Source organism: Brienomyrus brachyistius, chromosome 6, assembly GCF_023856365.1.
Source record: "Brienomyrus brachyistius isolate T26 chromosome 6, BBRACH_0.4, whole genome shotgun sequence".
Taxonomy (NCBI): domain Eukaryota; kingdom Metazoa; phylum Chordata; class Actinopteri; order Osteoglossiformes; family Mormyridae; genus Brienomyrus; species Brienomyrus brachyistius.
The window spans coordinates 11,043,594-11,062,734 of record NC_064538.1 but is presented as its reverse complement, the minus strand read 5'-3'; the positions used below and the strand labels follow the sequence as shown (position 1 = coordinate 11,062,734).

Here is a 19,141-nt window from a genome sequence, read left to right as displayed (position 1 = left end):
GTTAAGATAACGTTTTCATTTATTGCCGTATATATTTATGTTTGATTTTGCCTTGGGTTCAGTGGTTACGACATTTTTTCTTCGAGGTTTTGGTGAGTTTTGAAGCAGCTCCAGGTCAGCAGAGATTTCTGGCGTGAGGATATTGGAGTCAAAGCTAGTGACTCAGTTTCAGTCGAGCTTGGCAGCTTCCAAGAGAAACAAACCAATACTGAGTACAGTAAATTGCCAAACGTGGGTGCTGGAGCATAAAATAGACCATCTATTTACCAAGAAAATACTTGAACTGAAAGCCAGTCTCTGCACCGAGTCAAGCTGAGCTGCACTCTGGAGGTAAATTAAAATCAAACAGAAACGCCACAGTTCATGAAGCGTGCGTTCCAAGTAAAAAACACATTTGTAAATGAATGCATTTATTAATTTTTCTTTCTGCCATATGCGCACCCTGATAGAGGCCGTATCTATCAGGAATATTGAACTTCCACTTTATCAGTGCATCTCATCCACTCCATATCAGTTACTATTTGGACTGTGTTGCCCCCTAGGGGAAAATCTAAGACTTGAAACTCTATACAGAATCGCTATGGATATAGAATAATAATGTTTCAGGCAGGCAGAGACAAAAAATAGGGAGATGAAACCCCCTTAAATAGGTCCTACACTCACGTATGTTGCCCCTTATATTCAGCTATTGTCATGAAACTACCTACCTCACCCCCACTCAACCATTTTCAGGTAATGTCCCTCTAAACCAGCTTAGTTATTGCAGGCTTATAATGTCGCATCAAGGAGTAATGAATTTGGATGCTCACAAACTAAATCCTAATAAAAATATCAATAACCATTTTCATTCATTCCCTTAAGGAATCATAATACTGCAAATTTTGCAATCCATAAAATAATGGTCCCAGCACCATCTTGCAAAAAGTGTGCTGTGTTACCGTGGCGATGCCCATGTTCATCATGTCTCTGCTCTTCTGTTCTCCAGGTGCCTCAGTTAGTGGCGACAGTGATGAGGTACGACGGAATGCGGTGGGAGCGGAACCCAGAGTCCCTCGGGGTTGCAATCTGGGCTGGGTTTTAAAGCTGCCTCGACAATCGGCTTGTTACTGTGATCACATAGGTGGAGGGGCTAATATTACTTATTGATTAAAAATAGCTGTGGGCTTCGAGAATTGGACCTTTCAAGGTAACTTGGACCAATATCATGCCTCTTCAGACGACTGATTTACAAGTAAGGATTTATTTTGCTACCGCGCTTGCAATTTGTCTGGCTGAAAAATCAGTCAGTTAACAGAAGAAAGGGCGAAGTAGCAAATAGGGTGAAAGTACGAGAATATAATTGTATTATTGAGGAAAATACAACTTACCTTGCACAAGGAAAAAGACTATATCCACTGAGGAAATTTCCAGTCAAGCATCTTTTTTACAAATTAAATGAATCAATAGATTTGAATTACATCATTGAAATCGGATACCATACCCTACGTCTGAATTAAAACACAGTGAAACAGAAGCAGCTGGGGAAAACACACTTTTAATGTGTTATGTCACCTAAAGGCAAATCTATGTTCACTAGAGTCTCCATGCAGTCTGCATACTGTACAGCCCTTGCAAGGTTGCGGGTCCACGTGTAACAAAGATGGGAATACCAACTAAGATAATTATATGTTTCTCCTGCTAGTGACAGCGATAGTAGTATTTATTAAATTTCCATTTAATTATCAATAAGCATAAGGCTATAAAGGACACATTCACAGATGAGGCTAATAGATTTGATAGTGTTTCATTTGTGTTAAAATCATTTTCTGCCATCTAGTGGCGATATCTATTTCACGCCCTTACTACCGTTCAAACTACATCTTTCCACATATCTGGCTCAGGGAAGCTGGGGGCCTGGGACCGTATTCTTCGTACAGTCATACCAAATAATGTTCTCTCTGTAAATGTCACTGACATCATTCTGAATTTCCATCTAGAAAATTGATATGATATGTATCACAGCAAGTCATACATACTGAAGAGGGCTGGTTTTTAACGTAAATACCATGATATTCGGTTTGTAAATAGTACCCAGCACCAAACTGATGGCCAGGTCCAATATTTGGAACCTTCCATTTCAGCTATTTTAGATATGGAACCTCTAGGAAAACAGTGCAGAAGAAAATAAATAAGATTAATTTATGTTTGAGAAAGAAATATATGAATATTACTACGGCAGGCCTGCAAAGAATTATGCATTTTTTAACTCTTTTTCCATACTGTAATGGATTTTTAAGGTTGACTATGATTGAATGTGTGTTATAATGGATTTTGTATTGAGTAAGGTTCATTCTTGCTTATGTGGATGTAATTCACAAGAGGTACCTATATAATAAACTGACATGGAACCAAATTAAATTAAAAGGTCTAAATCAAAATATTGTTCATACAGTCCTTATGACAATTTGCTTCTGTAATCACGTGACCTACTTAAAGTCACATGTCAAAACGTCAGTAACAAATGTGCCTGCAATATGTGAAGTAGATTTTTAAATCAGATCATAGTTTGCAAAGGTTTGTGTGGCGTGTGTTATGGAGAAGGCCTGTATTTCTGGTAGAGCTGTCAGCGTTGATACAGAAATACGCTATTACTTAGTTTAGTAGTGGAATATAGTAGAACGGTTGCAGGTTGCAAGTTGCAGGGATATTTTTCAGTGTAGGTCGAAAAAATATTCTTAATTTTGTTTACATAACCGCAATAATTTATCTGATTTATATTGGTTGTGTCCGATATATTTGGATAATGTTGTAAATGTAATACTTCTGTTTTCCAGCAGTTCGTAACCTTATTGAATCAGCGCTAACTACGATCGTTGCTAGAATCTTATGGTTGTCTGAGCTGAACAAATCATTCGGGGCGTTCGATTCATTCGTGACGCCTCTGGGGCTCACGTCCGTTTTAAGGTTTTAGGTATCCAGAAGAGGGCGCCATAAACTTAAAATCATAGAATTATCTTTAAAGAAAGTACAGTCGCAGAAAGGCGTTCAATACTGAAACGCTTAGGACTTTATCAATAAGTGACAGGCGAGAATCATAAGCTAAAAGAAAGGCAGTCATGTGTCTTGATTCTTCGGGCGTCATATGACATTTTATTGACTTAATCCTTAACCATAAACGGAACCTTTGACAGTGTTTAATTCGTCTTCCTGCCATTCCTCTACCCTAATCCTAATTCTAGTTTCAACAAGAACAACAAATTCCTGTAAGCACGGCAGATATATTCATAGCTGTTTTCCGACAAAGCAGTTGAGGTCCTTGAAAATCAATAAATTTAACATTACGGGATCTAAATGTAAATAGCGCATCAGGAATGAAGAATGACTCCTGGATGAACATGCCGCAATTCCAACAATAACAAAAGTCTTCCTGACATGTAGTGTTTGGAAAACAGATAATTTGGGAATGCTTTTGAGAGCTAATATCTATAATATTGTACCAAGGCTATTAATTTTTATTTCTTTTACACACTTTTTGTAATTCCACTTATTCTGGATGATTTTTCCCCATGATTAAAATTGCCAAAAGCTAAGCAATTTGATCTTCACCGACAAAACTTTTCTGCAAATGATTCTTTAAACCAGCTGCGTACCCTAGTCGCAGAGAAAGAAAAAAAAGAAATAAAAATTTTTTTAGTAGAGTGGATTTTGCAATATTAGAGAGTAGCACTGTTGCCAGGGAAACCAGTGGCCATGATTGGCATGTGGAACAGTGGGTGGAATTGTCATGGAGGATATCACGCTCTGCACACAACTGGAGTCATTGAATTCTAGATGCATTGTTTAATCAACATACCCCACCTGTGGTTACTTTTCAAATCCGCCGCACACGATTCAGCCATAGGACAAAGTCATGCTCTTAAGCTAACATTGAGAATGATTCTTTTTGTGTCACGGTATGTGAGCCTTCCAAGGAAATGCAAACCCAGCCTTTTCAAACTATATTTAGTGCTGTAATTACTTCTCTTCAAAATTATTATATATTTTTTTTGGCTTGGTCATAATTTAAAAATTATTTTTCATATGTGTTCGTACATTTTACTTTTTTTATGATAACTATACATCTAAAAGTTGTTTAAATCCATGTAGTCTATGTATCCGTGTTCATAATAACCCTATGGTGGATAGGTAGTCACATGAATGGAGGGATGGAAGGATGAATAGATGGATGGATGGACAGACGGATGGTATATCGGTATGTAATGTATATGTAATTTACCTTTTTCCATGATTACATAAAAGCCAATGATAAAACAAACTAAAGGAGACAGCTCATTATTTCAGGGAGACCAACATATCAATTACATGCGCCTTCAGGGTATCGGCAATGAAGTGTGTTACAGAGACACTGGATGGACGGATGTGGGGGGGGGGGGGGGGCAATGAAAGCTGTATAAAGCATTGCAAAGATCTGCATAATGTCATGGAAATTAAAAAGAAAAGGGTCTTTAAAAACTAACAATAGTCAACATATAAGTATTGGAAGTAATTAAAGGACTACTAATAGATTCAAGCTATCTATGTAAATGTGAAATTATACAGAAGAGATAAACTCATAGCCAATGGGGAAAACTTAAAAATAATAGAATAGTCAGTGAGGAACGCGGGAGAAATAACAGCAATGGAACGTTTGCTGATTAATTCCAATTGATTTTCCTGTGGCTTAGATGAAGGCCATGGTCAGAGCATAGTGCAGAGACAGAAGCAGGAAATTCTGGTATGACAAGAGGACGATTATCATTATCAATTGCTCCTGATTATCTATTATTACATAAGGAATATTGCAAGAAACAGGGTGAACAAGTTCTTTTGTGAATGCTGCAAGATCAGGCCTATGCTGTTTTACTCAGTCTTTTGAACAGATAATGTTCCAATTGCCATGATTCAGAGCGAATAATGGTTTGATTCAAATGAATCAATTTTCAGTGCAAATGCTCCTTTAAGGCATTTAATAGAATTGCTCTAGGTTGTAGGGGGACTTGTACTGTACTGCTATACTGCAATAACGTCTCTCAGTAGTTATCGGCTTATCAGGTCTGTTCCCTATAAAAAAGGAGGAAGTCTTGTCCAGAAAGCTGATTTACTGAACCGATTACATTAACATGATGAGGGAATTGCGGGGGGGGAAATGATTACACTGTATGAAAAATAGTTATAACCTGCCTTTCCACAGAAAATCATCCCGTGCAATGCTAATGTGAGCACACTTGTTCATTAATATTATAATATTTGTCATGCTTCACCAAACATCTTTCCAATTTATACTTTTTCCTTTGTCTAATATGTTTAGTATCACAAAAAAATTGGATCAAGGGCATCTTTCAGGATTTGGAGAGTTTAAGACGGCTTTCAAAACATTATGTTCATATCTGGAATGATAATTTTTGTAGCGAACATTTCGATATGCTTTTTATATCAATACAACACAATATTTGCAGTGTATTGCATCATGTTCATAAAATCCCACCTCCAAACTGGATATAATACAGAAAACTGATGAAAAAAACGATCATCCTAATTATATTTTGAAGACTGTTCATTTAATTTTAATGAACTGTGATGTTTCATTTGAGTCACCTTTGCTGCAGTGTTCATAACGTAAGATATCCCACAACAGCTGTGTATAAGTATAAATGTTAACCTCGATGATTTTAGCTTTAAAGAGCAATATTTATTTGTAATTGAGGCCAGTAGTCTATGATAAGACTTATAGACTTACAGTCTCTTGGACTAAATCTAATACTGTTCAAGTGGTGTAAGAGGTCCCGTTAGAGCATTGGTTCTCAAACTCGGTCCTCGGGACCCACTGCCCTGCTTGTTTTCCTGCTATCCCTGCCCCACACACAAGTCCCAGCTGTCTTTCAGCTTCTGATTGACTGATCACACCTGATCCAGGTAATCAGCAGTGTGTAGGGCAAGGATAGCTGGAAAACAAGCAGGGCAGTGAGTCCCGAGGACCGAGTTTGAGAACCACTGTGTTAGAGGGATCATACTCAGTGTTAAAACACAGGAATCTGGAACAGGGGGTATTTAAGATGAGGACTGCTGTAAGTCACCTACTGTGGTTTTCGCTTCACCGGGTATCAGGGGCTGGATCTCCCCCACATCTGGGCAGGGAGGCGGGGAAAAGCAGACAGGGAATCTGAGGTAAGATTTCGGAATTACAGCTTATTTATTTTGCTTCACATGCCAGAATGACATCGAGACAACAACTAAAAGACAGTGCTGAGCAATTAAAATGCTATCAGGGAGCTGCAGTGTTCCTACAAAACGACATGTTCCAGCAGGATAAAAACGCACGCCTTCCAACTTTGCAAGGATAACGTCTTACATGCACAAATACAAGAAGCAACATAGACATCAGATGCCATTTGTGCAATTCTCTGTCCAGTTCTTCTTTGTCTTGTCTTTAGGAACCTCTGTTTTATGTCAGAATTTTTCATTTAGTAGAAGTGTAAGACTTCTGTTTTGTTTAGGGAACTTACAGAGCAGTGAGCGCCATTATTATTTGGGTCCTTGTTTCGCAACAAACGCTTTGGTTCCGTGTCTAATCTGTTTTATTCACAGACATTCGATATGTCTTTGTCTGGATTATGAAATGTAGAGGTTATGGTGCACGACAGCCCAGAAGATCTACGCACAAAGTGACAACACTGTTAATTGCGGGTAACACTCCGACACTGATGTGAGCCCCGTGACACGCTCACAGACACAGCCGTGGATACAAACTAATACCCATAGCTGTTTTGCCGGTACAATTTACTGCATCGGACCTGATCCTCATCCACAGTCAAGCAATGATTCCTCCGAATGTTTGAAAAGGCTGTAAAGATGATCTACATCTGCTGTGCTGTAACCTTTCACATCTCTCAATAAACTGAGCACCTTTATTATGCAAAAGAGCTTAACTGCATCTCACTCTGTCTCCACTCTGTTGTTTTAATTGACTAAATGTGTGCAGTTTTAAGTGAGTGGAAGAGAAACAAGAGAGATGGGACTCTGGCTAAAAGTATCGCTTCTGTGTTAGAATGGAGAATGGAATAATTCTGTGGGGGGAAAGGACAGGTGTTATTAAAGAAGGAAAAGGAAAGTCAAACATTATTTCAGCACCTGAACGAGAGCATCATCCATCTCTTCTCACGATTTCTCTCTGCCGCCCCTCCGCTGGAGAGAAAGAGGCAGATTATGCCTGCTGAATACATGATGAAGTCAGTCATTAGGCTGAGCCTCACTCAGGGGCTGGCGGTGACTGTGGATGTGTGTGCGCTGCTGCTCAAAGGCAGTCCATCATCCACACGCCTCCTTTACCCTCCTTATCCCTCCGTGTCCTCGGTACAGGGGGAGCCGCGCTGCCGCAGCAGGAGAGAATGCCAGGGAGAGAAGGAGGAAAACCTGCCATCCCCTTTTCTCGCTGTCACTGCTCTGCCTGAGGAGGAGAGAGTATATCCATTCCCACATCCTCATGGTTTCTGTCGCTGCGCGTTTTTTTTTCACGTTTGGGATAAACGTGCGAGCCAGCAGTCCAGGAGCGCTCTCTCTCTGCACAACCTCCTAGAGAAGCGAAGATGCTGAACAACCTGACCGACAGCGAGGAAGGCGATGGGGGACCCAACAGCCTGGGTAGGTGGCAAAATAATCGTTCCTGCCGAAAGACGTAAGAGTAAGAGAGTGCATGACAGATGAAGGAGATGGGCTCGACTCAACTGCTGAGGCTGATTACCTGCTCCAACTTACTGTGCCTCACAGTAGCTCCTACTGCAAGGCTGCTGTGACAAGAATAATGATTCGTTTCCCCTTGAGGCGGGAGAATGAGGGATTCACCCCCTATAGACGCGCAATTGCTGCAGAATCCAGCAGCCTGCTTCATGGCACCATAACTTGGCACCGGGGCACGATTTTTGTTTGAGCGCGGTCACCCCCTGGGGCTGCATTTGTCAACCTGCATCTGTCCGCCTGGCTCTGTTCGTTCCCTGTCTTCCCGGCTGCCTGCTCCTGTCTGTTGCTTGCACCGCAATTTAACTTTTGCATTACGTGGTAGGGCAGACCCTTGCGACGCAGACATAAAGAAAGGGATGCACGTTAATCTTTCGCCATCGTTTTCTCTTCGGGAAAAGCATGCCGGGAATGTCACGGAAAAAGTGCGTGAGAAAAAGAAAATTCAATAAATGCAGGATAATCGTCATGTGTTTCGTCTGTATGACTCGTAGGAACTGAAAAAACATATTAATTCAGGCTACGGGGGCTAATGTGCCTTATTGTTTCCCATAGCAAAATTTTTATTACTCGTCTCTGTATAAATGGTTTCAGAATCATGTTATTTTCTATATCTAACATTGCCTTTTCATGTATATTATATGCACAGTGGTAAATGTCTAGTTTATAACCAATAACTAACACTCTATATGGAAGAAAGACCTGTGCTCTGTCCAGGGTCCTGACTCTGCCTCGGAATACTGCACTGCAGTGTGGTGTTAAACTTGGTGATCAAATTGGGATTCAGAAGCATTAAACGCATTTAAACGCAATACATGCAGATTTCACAATACGCATGAAGTCCTGCTACATCAGTTATATTTCAGAATATAAAGATACATTTTCCAAGATCATAGTAAATTTCCGTTTTTACAAGGCTTAAGGTTTCATTCATGTGGGAATTTGTGCTTTATTCGTTTACTTGATTACGATGGGGGATTTCCTGTTAGGTGTGTATTTTAGGGTCGTGTTAGGAAAACTGGTCAGCGAAGAGAATGTCCACCATCCATCCATCGAGCTTCGAACCCATGTCCCACTACAGGGTCACAGAGGAAGAGAGAGTACTAGTTTGGCGCAGGTTCGGAGCTGACTGTGATCACAGATTAACTGTTAGCACTACTTCATTTCAAATTCCTATTTTCAGAGTCACTGAAGTCTGGAGACACTGGCAGTCTTACCTGTTGTAACTTATCACTGTCACATTGACCTCTGCCAGTGAAGGCGTAAGCAGGGAGCTTGGCTGAGTTTGAGAGAGAGGATGTGCTTGTCTGCTTCCATAAGGGAGGCGTCCCTGTTGCCCTGCCAAGACACATGTGGGCCTATGAACTTCCAAAATAACAATAATATTACTACTACTAATAATAATATACTGTTAAGGTGCAACATCAAGATTATCATTATTAATATTACCTTAAATATTACCAGGGCTGAAGAAGTGCAATGCAATATAATTACATGAATTAGTAATACAGGTAGTCTGTAATGATAATTCCAATTTGTATTATCAGTTTTACAAAGGTGTGATTACTGTAACCTTTTTTGTCGCAAAAGACAAAGCAATATGAACAGCAGCAGACCTGATTGTATACAGTGTGCATGGCAAACTTCACACTGAAATAATGACTGAACAATAATTTGCATATACGTATGACCTGGGGAAGATGCATATTTTATCTAGTTTTGCTTTGAACTCTTTTGTTGCAAAGCATTAACCAATTCTTATATTTAGTATGAGTGGCTTCCACATGTTTCTGAAACAATGTATACTTCAGGGGGTCTAGGGGGTACGTGCATGAAAATGGGATCAGTGTTGCAGATCTACATTCAGAGACATTTCTGTGCACATTGGCAGCACATCAGTCTATCTTCCATATCCGCTTATCCAGTACAGCATCACAGTAGGCCTGATCTTATCCAAAGAACGGGACAGGAGGCCCCGTGGCTGAGCCGCCAGTCCATCACATGGCACAGAAACACATACTGAGACTAGAAGTCACCTATCCACATGCAGGAAGATGAGAATCCCACACACAGAGCCAGGGACGCAACTGGAACGCTTCCGAAAAATCACACTAAAACAAAATGCCATATTTAACAAGTTTGTTATGTCCTGGATGACAGAGTCGTGTACAGTCTTACATAAGCTGAGCTATACTTGTCCGGTCGATATTACCAAGCCGAAACACCACATCAGCATCGTTTCCCTCCTGTCAGATGTCTCTTCACATATCTATATTGACACTCAAGGTTTTCTCTCTATGGCAATATACTATCTTCAGCTTCGTCATCACCAAGCATGAAACATGATCACAAATACTACTGCGCTTCCCAGACCTTGAATGACAAAAGCCATTATAAAAAGTTAGCCCTAACGATTGACAATAAAGTGTAATTCAATTATATGGATTGACAACACAGATAATTTATTGGAAGAGAACAAAGGAATCAAGATTTGGAACATACTGCTCTCTTTCATGAAGCCCATACAATTTAACAAAGAGAAATGTTAACGCTAAGCAGTATGTCAAAGTCAGTTTCTTCAAGTAGGGAAACAGCTGCTGAAAACTGGTAACATTCAAAGGGCCCAACAACCAATGGCACATCAGCAAAATACCCCAAAGGGAGAATTCACTGACCCGTGTAATCTCACACTCTGTGCAGATACTTGGCTCTCCAAATTAATATTTGTATTTTGCTAAAAATTATTGTAGAAATTTCGTGTAAAGATTCAGTAGCGCAATGGATCCATCCATTTATCTTGTACCTTTTTATCCTGGTCAGAATGGGGGGGTACTTGAGCTCATCTGAGGCAGCAAAGGGCACACAACGTTGGGGTACAGTCAGGACAGCAGTTCATTGCAGGGCAGATATATACATACACAATTATACTGCAATTTACAGACAACAATTAGCCTAACTGCGTGTGTATGGGCTTTAGGGGAAGAAACAGCGGAACACGATTTGACCCCCCCTCCCCTGAGGTGTAATCCACCCTAATGTACCTTTTTTAGTCTTACCTTTGCCTACAATGACACATACAGAAACGTGTTTATTTTTCAAGGTGCAAAGCGATTCAAGAATTTTGCTTTTAATTGTTTTAATGTTAATTATAGTCACTGTGTTGTCATGTCTCTATATTACAGTTATCATAACTACAAAGGCACAGTCACATTGCAGGATGCAGTCAGGTGAGGCAATTCAGGAAAGCTTAGCTAAAGACATTCCAACTGAATTTGAATTTATGCCCCCCCCCCACTTCCAGTGAATGTCTAGAATAGAAACCAACAGAAAAATGTACAAGTATTATTATTGGGGAACGTTGTGAATCACTCTGATAAGTCTCTGCATTATGTTGAGTTGTTTGAGGTATGTTTGCAGTACATGTCAGTCCCTTTAACTGGGCCATAATATTCTTTCCCTAAGCACTTTTTCTCAATAGCCAGTATGACCTACAAAACCAATACAGGAACCAAGTATCAGCAAGATATATCTACTCATTCTACTAGTGTGAGTTCTCCATCAGCCACCTACTGTCAAAGTTAAAGAATTCATATTTCTAAAGAGAAGCCATCACAGTACTAACAAAAGTATGAGTACATTCCTCCTCGATCTTCTTATCCAGAAAAAAGCTGAATTGGGGTCAATTGCTTGTCACCTCGGACCACAAGGGATGCTGTCAGTGATTGTTTCCACAGTTTTTGTTTTCTTGGACACTGTAGGATCCCAATCCTATGAACATTTGTGCAAGCAGAAAAGTATGATGAACAGTACGCATGTGCGGGGGAGGGTGCCGAGGCCCCCCCCCCCCCCCCAAAAAAAAGACACCTGCCCCTCAAAAACCAAAACCCAACGGCATGCGTGATGTGCCCAGACCTGCATTTCACTGGAGGCACTAAAAGCTCATAAATGGAAACAGCACCTGTGCTGGCGATTAGAATAATCTGTTTGCCATCTTCCAGCCGCTTATCCAGCACAGTCGCAGGGGGCCTGGCGCCTATTCCAAGCAGCACAAGGAAGCCTCCTAGGGCACATACACTCACACTCTGTGGGAACCCTAGAGACACCAATTAGCCGTATGGTGTATCTTTGGACTGTGGGAGAAAACCGGCGCAACACAGGGAAAATGCAAACTGCACATGCATAGCGCAGAAGCAGGATTTGAACTCTCGGACCCAGAGGTGTGAGGCACTTAGCCGCCCTACATTAAAATCGGGACTGCAAAAAGCCACCGTTTCCAGAGGTAACACACTATATATGGGGGACGGGGGGAAGCACACAGGGCACATTGTTGATTCACTTAAAAAAAGGCCCAGTTAATCAAGCCTTACATTTTCTTGGCAAAGGGAAACGGTTAATGTCCTAAAAACAGATATTCCTTTTGTTTTAGAAAAGACAACAATTTACATGGCATGTAATATGCTAATCATACAATAATCATTTCCATATTAATTGAAACAGAAACCAAAATTAGACAAAACATTAAAATAACACAGTTTCCACCCTTACGTAATTCCATAAAGGATGTTGTGTGGTTATCCTCTCCAAGGTGTCCTCTTCCTTGTGCCCTTTTGCTTCCTGAGATCCACCGCATGCCTGTACTGGGTAATGGGAATTGCGAGAGCTGAATGGATGACAGTTAGGGAGCACTCAACAACCCCTGTTTAAAAAAAGCATGGCCCCCTTTCACTCGCTGACTGCTTATACCTCTGTTAGCAGCTATGGCAGAAACCAAACACTTCCAGCGGTTATTGATGTCTTACATAGCACTCTGGAGGTATTTTTGCCCCATTTTCCATGCAGAACTAGTTCATCTGTGTGAAATGTGTGTTTATAGAGGTTTACGCTTGAACCTTGGGCTCAAGGGTGGATGAACTGACACCATCCTGCAGATTTTTCTGGTGTAAAGTCAGATCCTGGTGTTGACGCAGCAAAGCATTCATCTGATCGTGGCTCTTAGCTTCTGACAGTGTTATACTTCTCCTGTTTGTTCTTCATTCTCCTGGAACTTACATGGTCATACAGGTGAGTAAATGTCTCCCCCAGTACCGTGTTTCTTTATAGATGTGGGGTGATGATCACTGACCTCTGCTAAGTCAGGACTGGTCTGCAGATTCCTGGATGTGGTTCTAAGATTCCCTGAGATTTTCTGGATGGTGTAACTCTTTGTTCTTTGAAAGAATTCAGCAGAAGAGTCACTCCCTAGAAAATTCATTATCTTCTCCATTTGAACCATTTGGCCTTGAATGTGGTTTGGTTGAGACTTACAGACTTACAAATGATTTTAAGCTACTTCCAGACTGATGGACACCAACTTTTCGTGGTCTTTTATTTTGATCTTGGCCAGTTATGTGTCTCTGTGCTGATAAATTCACTCAGATGGAAAAAGCCAGGGTCAGATTATATTGGATAGTACTGATCCGAATATGCTTCACTGGTAATCAAAGTATTTAAACAGCTGGCCATAAACATCTCATTAGTTGTACAGAGTTATCGAGCACTACAACAACCTTTTCATGCCAGTAGATTGCCTGGTTCATTACTTTCTGCTGCAACCATTACTTTCCGCCTTCACTTTGTTAAAAACTTGATGAAATTCTGACATGGGGCAAACACTGGCACTGTTCATGCAGATGTTCTGTCACATTTGTGTTTGCGAGACTTGGCTTGAAGGACATAAAGAGTGTAAGAGGACATGCACTGTGGAGGCAGCCACTGCAGTTTGCAACACCTGTCAGGAATGATAACCTCACAAAATGTAATTAAAGCCCCATTACTGCTGAGGGTGGCAGGCTGCTGTTTGTTCATACATTTCACAGCACATGACGCATGGTCAACACACATTACAGATGAATCCTTTGTTAATCAGTACAGGAAAGTTAACACTTCTGAGATATTGGGAAGTCTTATTGAGAATGTAAGAATGTAAAAAGGCAGTGAACCAGGCCCATAAAATACTCTTAACCTTCTTTAGAAGAAAAAAGCATTTAAAAGATTCAAAGATGGTGACTCTTACATTGAAGAAGTTGGATGGACAGCCTTAAAACAAAGACAATGTGAATAAATTATCCCTCTCAACACAATGCTTATATTTCAGAAGAATTGCTTGACGTTATTGTCATATTACAGTACAATAAGATACATATATTTGCATGCATTTAGATGTTTTACATAAGCCTGCCTTTGATTGGCTTATGAGCTTTTACTTGCTATGTGGAAACCTTGCAGGCAATATAATTTGCTTTCTTTCTAGTGAAAGAGAAGGAATCTGGAATATCTGTCATTCTGTAAAGTACAGCAGACAGTGCTGTTGAGAAACTTGTGGTATGACTGTAGTGTGCTGCGCTTGTAATACAGAGGAGAAAAGCCTTCGTGTGACGCTGTCGGTGACCTTGGGCTGAGACAGGTCTGTGTTCGATGAGGACGCCAGCCGTCCACTTGGTGACGAAGGAAAGATTCCGGGCTGAGCCTCACCTCCTTCACTGAAGGTGTTAGAAATGAAAGGGATTCCTGAGAGTCTGATAAAACAGCAGACGCAATGACAAAGGTACTAATGCAGTTAAACCTGGGACACTGTCTTTGAAAGCCATTGCAGAGTGAAATGGATGAGGGTTTTCTGCTTGGTAGTAAGGAACATTACACACAGGCTCAGAACTGAGTAGCCAGGTACTACCCTGGTACAATGGGCGCCCGAGAAGGACACAGTCTGTTCAATGTCCGACCCCCAATCTCCACTTGTAAAGATCCGGTACAAGGCTGTGTTTGAGTGCTGACTGGCCCCTTCAGCCCATAGAGGGTTTGGAGAGACCTGGAAATGCTACAGAGCCCTTAATTACATATATACCTGGAAAAAACTAAAACTGGGTTGAAAATCAAGGACATTTAGTATTTATGAAATATTGGCGTATATTGATACACCATCGGTTTAATTATATGCAAGGATTAAAGCTAAATATTCCCGCTTATCCATCCATCTTCCAGTCACTTACTGTATCTAGTGCAGGGTTGGAATAAATATTCACCCCAAATAGGATTATTATTCCTTTCATCCATCTTCCAATGCTTTATATCCTAAAGAGGATTGTAAGGGGTCTGGAGCTTCTCCCAGGCAGCACAGGGCACACAGCTACGCCCAGAATGGAATGCCAGTCCATCACAGGGCACACAGCTACGCCCAGAAAGGAATGCCAGTCCATCACAGGGCACACAGCTACGCCCAGAATGGAATGCCAGTCCATCACAGGGCACACAGCTACGCCCAGAATGGAATGCCAGTCCATCACAGGGCACACAGCTACGCCCAGAATGGAATGCCAGTCCATCACAGGGCACACAGCTACGCCCAGAATGGAATGTCAGTACATCACAGGGCATGCAATACAACCACCCACTATGGGCACAAGCGTACCTAGGAACTCTGGACCCCCTAACACCCCCAAGGTTTCAACTATGCACAGTAAGCCTTGGAACATACCCCCAGATATGGATGGACTACTCTACTACTTGGTTGCTAGTGAAAACATTGCACGGCTTCAACAGTTTGTCGGCTTGAGGTACAATACAGTACCATATGTAGTCACTTTCATTAAGTATAATAATAATAATAATAATAATTATAGTTGTCACGATTACTCAATTACTCAATAATTAAAAAGTAATTATTAAAATTTTCTTCTCGTTTACTTGGCAACATGGCAAAAGGAAATAGCACAGGGCCTGGGGCTGCATTCCATTTCAACTCAGAAGTAGGAATTTCCGAGTTCCAATTCGGAAATTTCAACTGGAACGCCCCCTGAAGGTGAAATTCTGACTTGGAAAGTCAGAGGAATTTCTGCAACCCTGACCTCACAATTCAAGATGGCTGCGCCCTTTATCAACAGAAGTTAAAGCTGCAGTTTTATACTGTTTGTTAGCATTTTGAACAATGAAACTGAAACACTTCGTCAATAGTGTTAGAAGTTTCACGCCTATACATGCACTATATATGTCTGGTGGCCAATCCTCACTGATGGCATATTCCATCAGTAAGAGAAGAGTGTGAAGGTTTGAATCTGCAAAACAATAGCACAGCTGTACATAAAACACTGTAATACACACAACATAATGGGAGACATATCAGCGTTCAAAAGAGGACAAATTGTTGGTGCATATCTCACTGGCACATCTGTAACCAGGGCAGCAAGCCTTTGTGGTGTATCGAAGGCCACTGTAGCCAGGGTAATGATGGCATACCACCATGTAGGGTGGACAACATCCAACAGGAATAACTGTAGAAACAAGCAGAAGCTGTCTGAATGGGATGGCCAGGTACTAACCCGAATTATATCCAAAAAACATAAAACCACAGCTGCCCAGCTCACTGCAGAATTAAATGCGCACCTTGACTCTCCTGTTTCCAAAACTACTGGCGTAGCTCCATAGGGTCAATATCCATGGTCGTGCTGCTACAGCCAAACCTTTGGTCACTCATGCCAATGCCAGATGTCAGTTTCAGTTGTATGAGTAGCACAAATCTTAGGCTGTGGACAATGTGAAACATATTGTTCTCTGATCAGTCCACCTTCACCGTCTTTCTCACATCTGGGAGGGTTACAGTGTGGAGAAGTCCCAAAGAGGTTTACCGCCTGGACTGCTGTATACCCAGAGTACAGCATGGGGGTGGATCAGTGATGGTCTGGGCTGCAATATCATGCTATTCCAGAACATTACTCGTTCTAGATGGGCACATCACCACCAATGTCATTTTGGAGGACCATCTTCAACCCTGAACGTGGTGCTGTGTATTAGGACGATAATGCAGCATGATAATACAGCAAAACTGGTGACGGAGTGGCTTGATGAACTTGAAAGCGAAGTGGAACATCTCCCATGGCCTGCATAGTTACCAGATCTTAATATTATTGAGTCAGTTTGTCAGTTTTAGAAGAGCAAGTGAGGAAACTCTTCCTCCACCAGCATCACATAGTGACCTGTCCGCTGTTTAGTGAGATGAATGGTTCAAAATCCCTTTGGCCACCATGCAGAACTTATATCTGTCATTCCCAGTACAAACTGATGCTGTATTGACCGCAAAAGGAGGCCCTACACCATACAAAAATTTTGAGGTCTAAAACAAGGTGTTCCAGTTTCATACATTGTTCAACCCTTGTATGTCTTATTTGTGTTTCATCAAGCCTGTCATATACACAGTACTGTCCAACCGTTGATATTGCTAAGAATGGCTAACAATGAATCTGGCTAGAGATGGGGTGCACATTTGCGTTTTGTTTTAGCAGAGGTCTTTGCTAACCATGACCTGGGACAAGAAAAGCACCCAATGCAGACAAAGAGCAACTTTAAGAAAAGTAGTAACCCTACCAGCTGCACTAATAAAGTTCACATTTTAACCGTTCTTCTGTATTTTTGGATTATGAGACAGTCAATCCACTCATCAGTGACAGACCTATATTTGTGTTTTCTTTTGAGAGCTTCATGAAAAAAATCTCCAGTTTTCTGCCTAATAATGATGAATATATTTATTGTAAATATATTTTATGTCTATTGGATGTAAAGATGAAAGGGAAATTTCCATCTTCGGAACACTGCCATATTAAATAGTTAAGTATGAAATATTGTTGCCCAAAATTAACAATGATTAAAACACTTTTGTGTGTGGTTAGTATTTTAACAAAAGAAAATGAAAGTAACTAATTTCTTTGCTGAAACTCAGAAACCAAGCATGAATCTTAAACACTCTAGAAGGAATTATTTGGCTTTGATTGTATTCCTGCAGTACACTGATAGCTACTTGAACATAAAATGTTTCACAGTGCAGCTGAAAAATATTAAAAGTATGTAAGCAATGGACAAAAAAGTGATGTATGACAATCAAATCTGTAAAAAATACTTTCAGTAAAATTAAATAATCCGAAAAAGTCAGCTTTTGTTACTGTTTTGAATTGATAATCACTTTTAGTTGTTCAACCTCATATTTGTTGCCCTAATAGAAAAATGTTACATTCATCACTTTCTTTTTTTGTTAACTTTTCGTTGTTGTCGCTCCTTTCCAGAATAAACACTTTCCCTTCTAGTAATGTAGTAACCATAATCCTAAACCACGTTTTCGCCTTAACTACAAGCTCAAGTAATGCTCACCTGTCTTATTCTGTATGTTCTTTACTTATCCAGTAACATAAGCCATAGACAATTAAGATGATATAGCATGGGGTGGCTTTGCTGGTGACACTATTGATGGTCTCTGAGAGATCTATGACAGCATCCACCAGCATGGCCAGTATGGGAAACCTAAATGATGGTTACAACGGACTGTACAGACCTTCATTCTTCAGGAAAACCTCTAACACAGAAAATTGTACAAGAAATGCTGTGAATTGGGAAAGTGAAGGATACCTCTAGTTAATGACCTTGGCTTTGATTTTGTATATTATACTATTTTAGTTTTTGTGTATTAACCAAAAAATGTATGAATGAAGGGGGCCTGATGGCTCAGTGAACAGCACTCATCCCCTATACCCCCAGGCTGAGGCTGTGAACCTCCCTCGCAATCTGTGTGTGTGGATTCTGCATGTTCTCCTCACAGTGTGCAGGCTTCCTGAAGGTACTCGGGTATTCTCCTTCAGTTCAAAGACATACAGTTTGATGAACATGCGTGTGCCCTGCAGTGCACTGGTGTCCAGAGTTACCCTGTCCCCTATGTAGGATAAGCAGCTGAAAGATGGAACACTGCGATTCCAGTGACGTAGCAGTACAAGAAATGTGTGTGTGTGTGTGTGTGTGTATGTGTATATATATATATATATATATATATATATATATATATATATATATATATATATATACTGTATATATACACACATAAACACACTTAAAGGCATGTGTGTACGTATATATATATACTGTATATATATATATATATATATATATATATATATATATATATATATATATATGCAGTGCTATATATTTCCACCAGCATGACATCCATATATATTTCACCATGTCTTGTAGTTTCTCACTATTAACAATGACCTTGAACAGCTTGCATTCACTTAATTTTACTTCCCACCCATAATTTTGCATACAATTATTAAATTCAGACTTTCCTAATGTAATCTGCAAAAATAGAACAATTTCAAATAACGTCAGTGTGTAATTTATTCCTAAGTCATGGTGCAGTTTACCAGTGTGGGCTACAGACAGCCTCATATTCTCAAACTGCATGCAGTGGCAACACGTGAAATGGGGCTCTGACCAGGGTTAGTGCTGAGAGGAGCTTTAAGTTCCGGTATTTCTTTCCATTTTACTGCTTCTTTTATAAAGGGCTCATATAACTCATGACCTATTGGTTTTTATTATT

The 19,141-nt window shown here is 40.5% G+C and overlaps 1 protein-coding gene across 1 annotated transcript in view; it reads left to right on the top strand.

Moving 5' to 3' along the window:
* The first annotated feature begins 7,143 nt into the window (after nucleotides 1-7,143).
* LOC125745256 (solute carrier family 12 member 5-like) overlaps nucleotides 7,144-19,141 on the top strand; it is a 50,908-nt gene continuing 38,910 nt past the window's right edge. Inside the window, exon 1 of the mRNA XM_049017914.1 lies at nucleotides 7,144-7,656. Coding sequence (XP_048873871.1) covers nucleotides 7,602-7,656 — 55 coding nt within the window. The 5' untranslated portion in view covers nucleotides 7,144-7,601. The remainder of the gene's footprint in view (nucleotides 7,657-19,141) is intronic.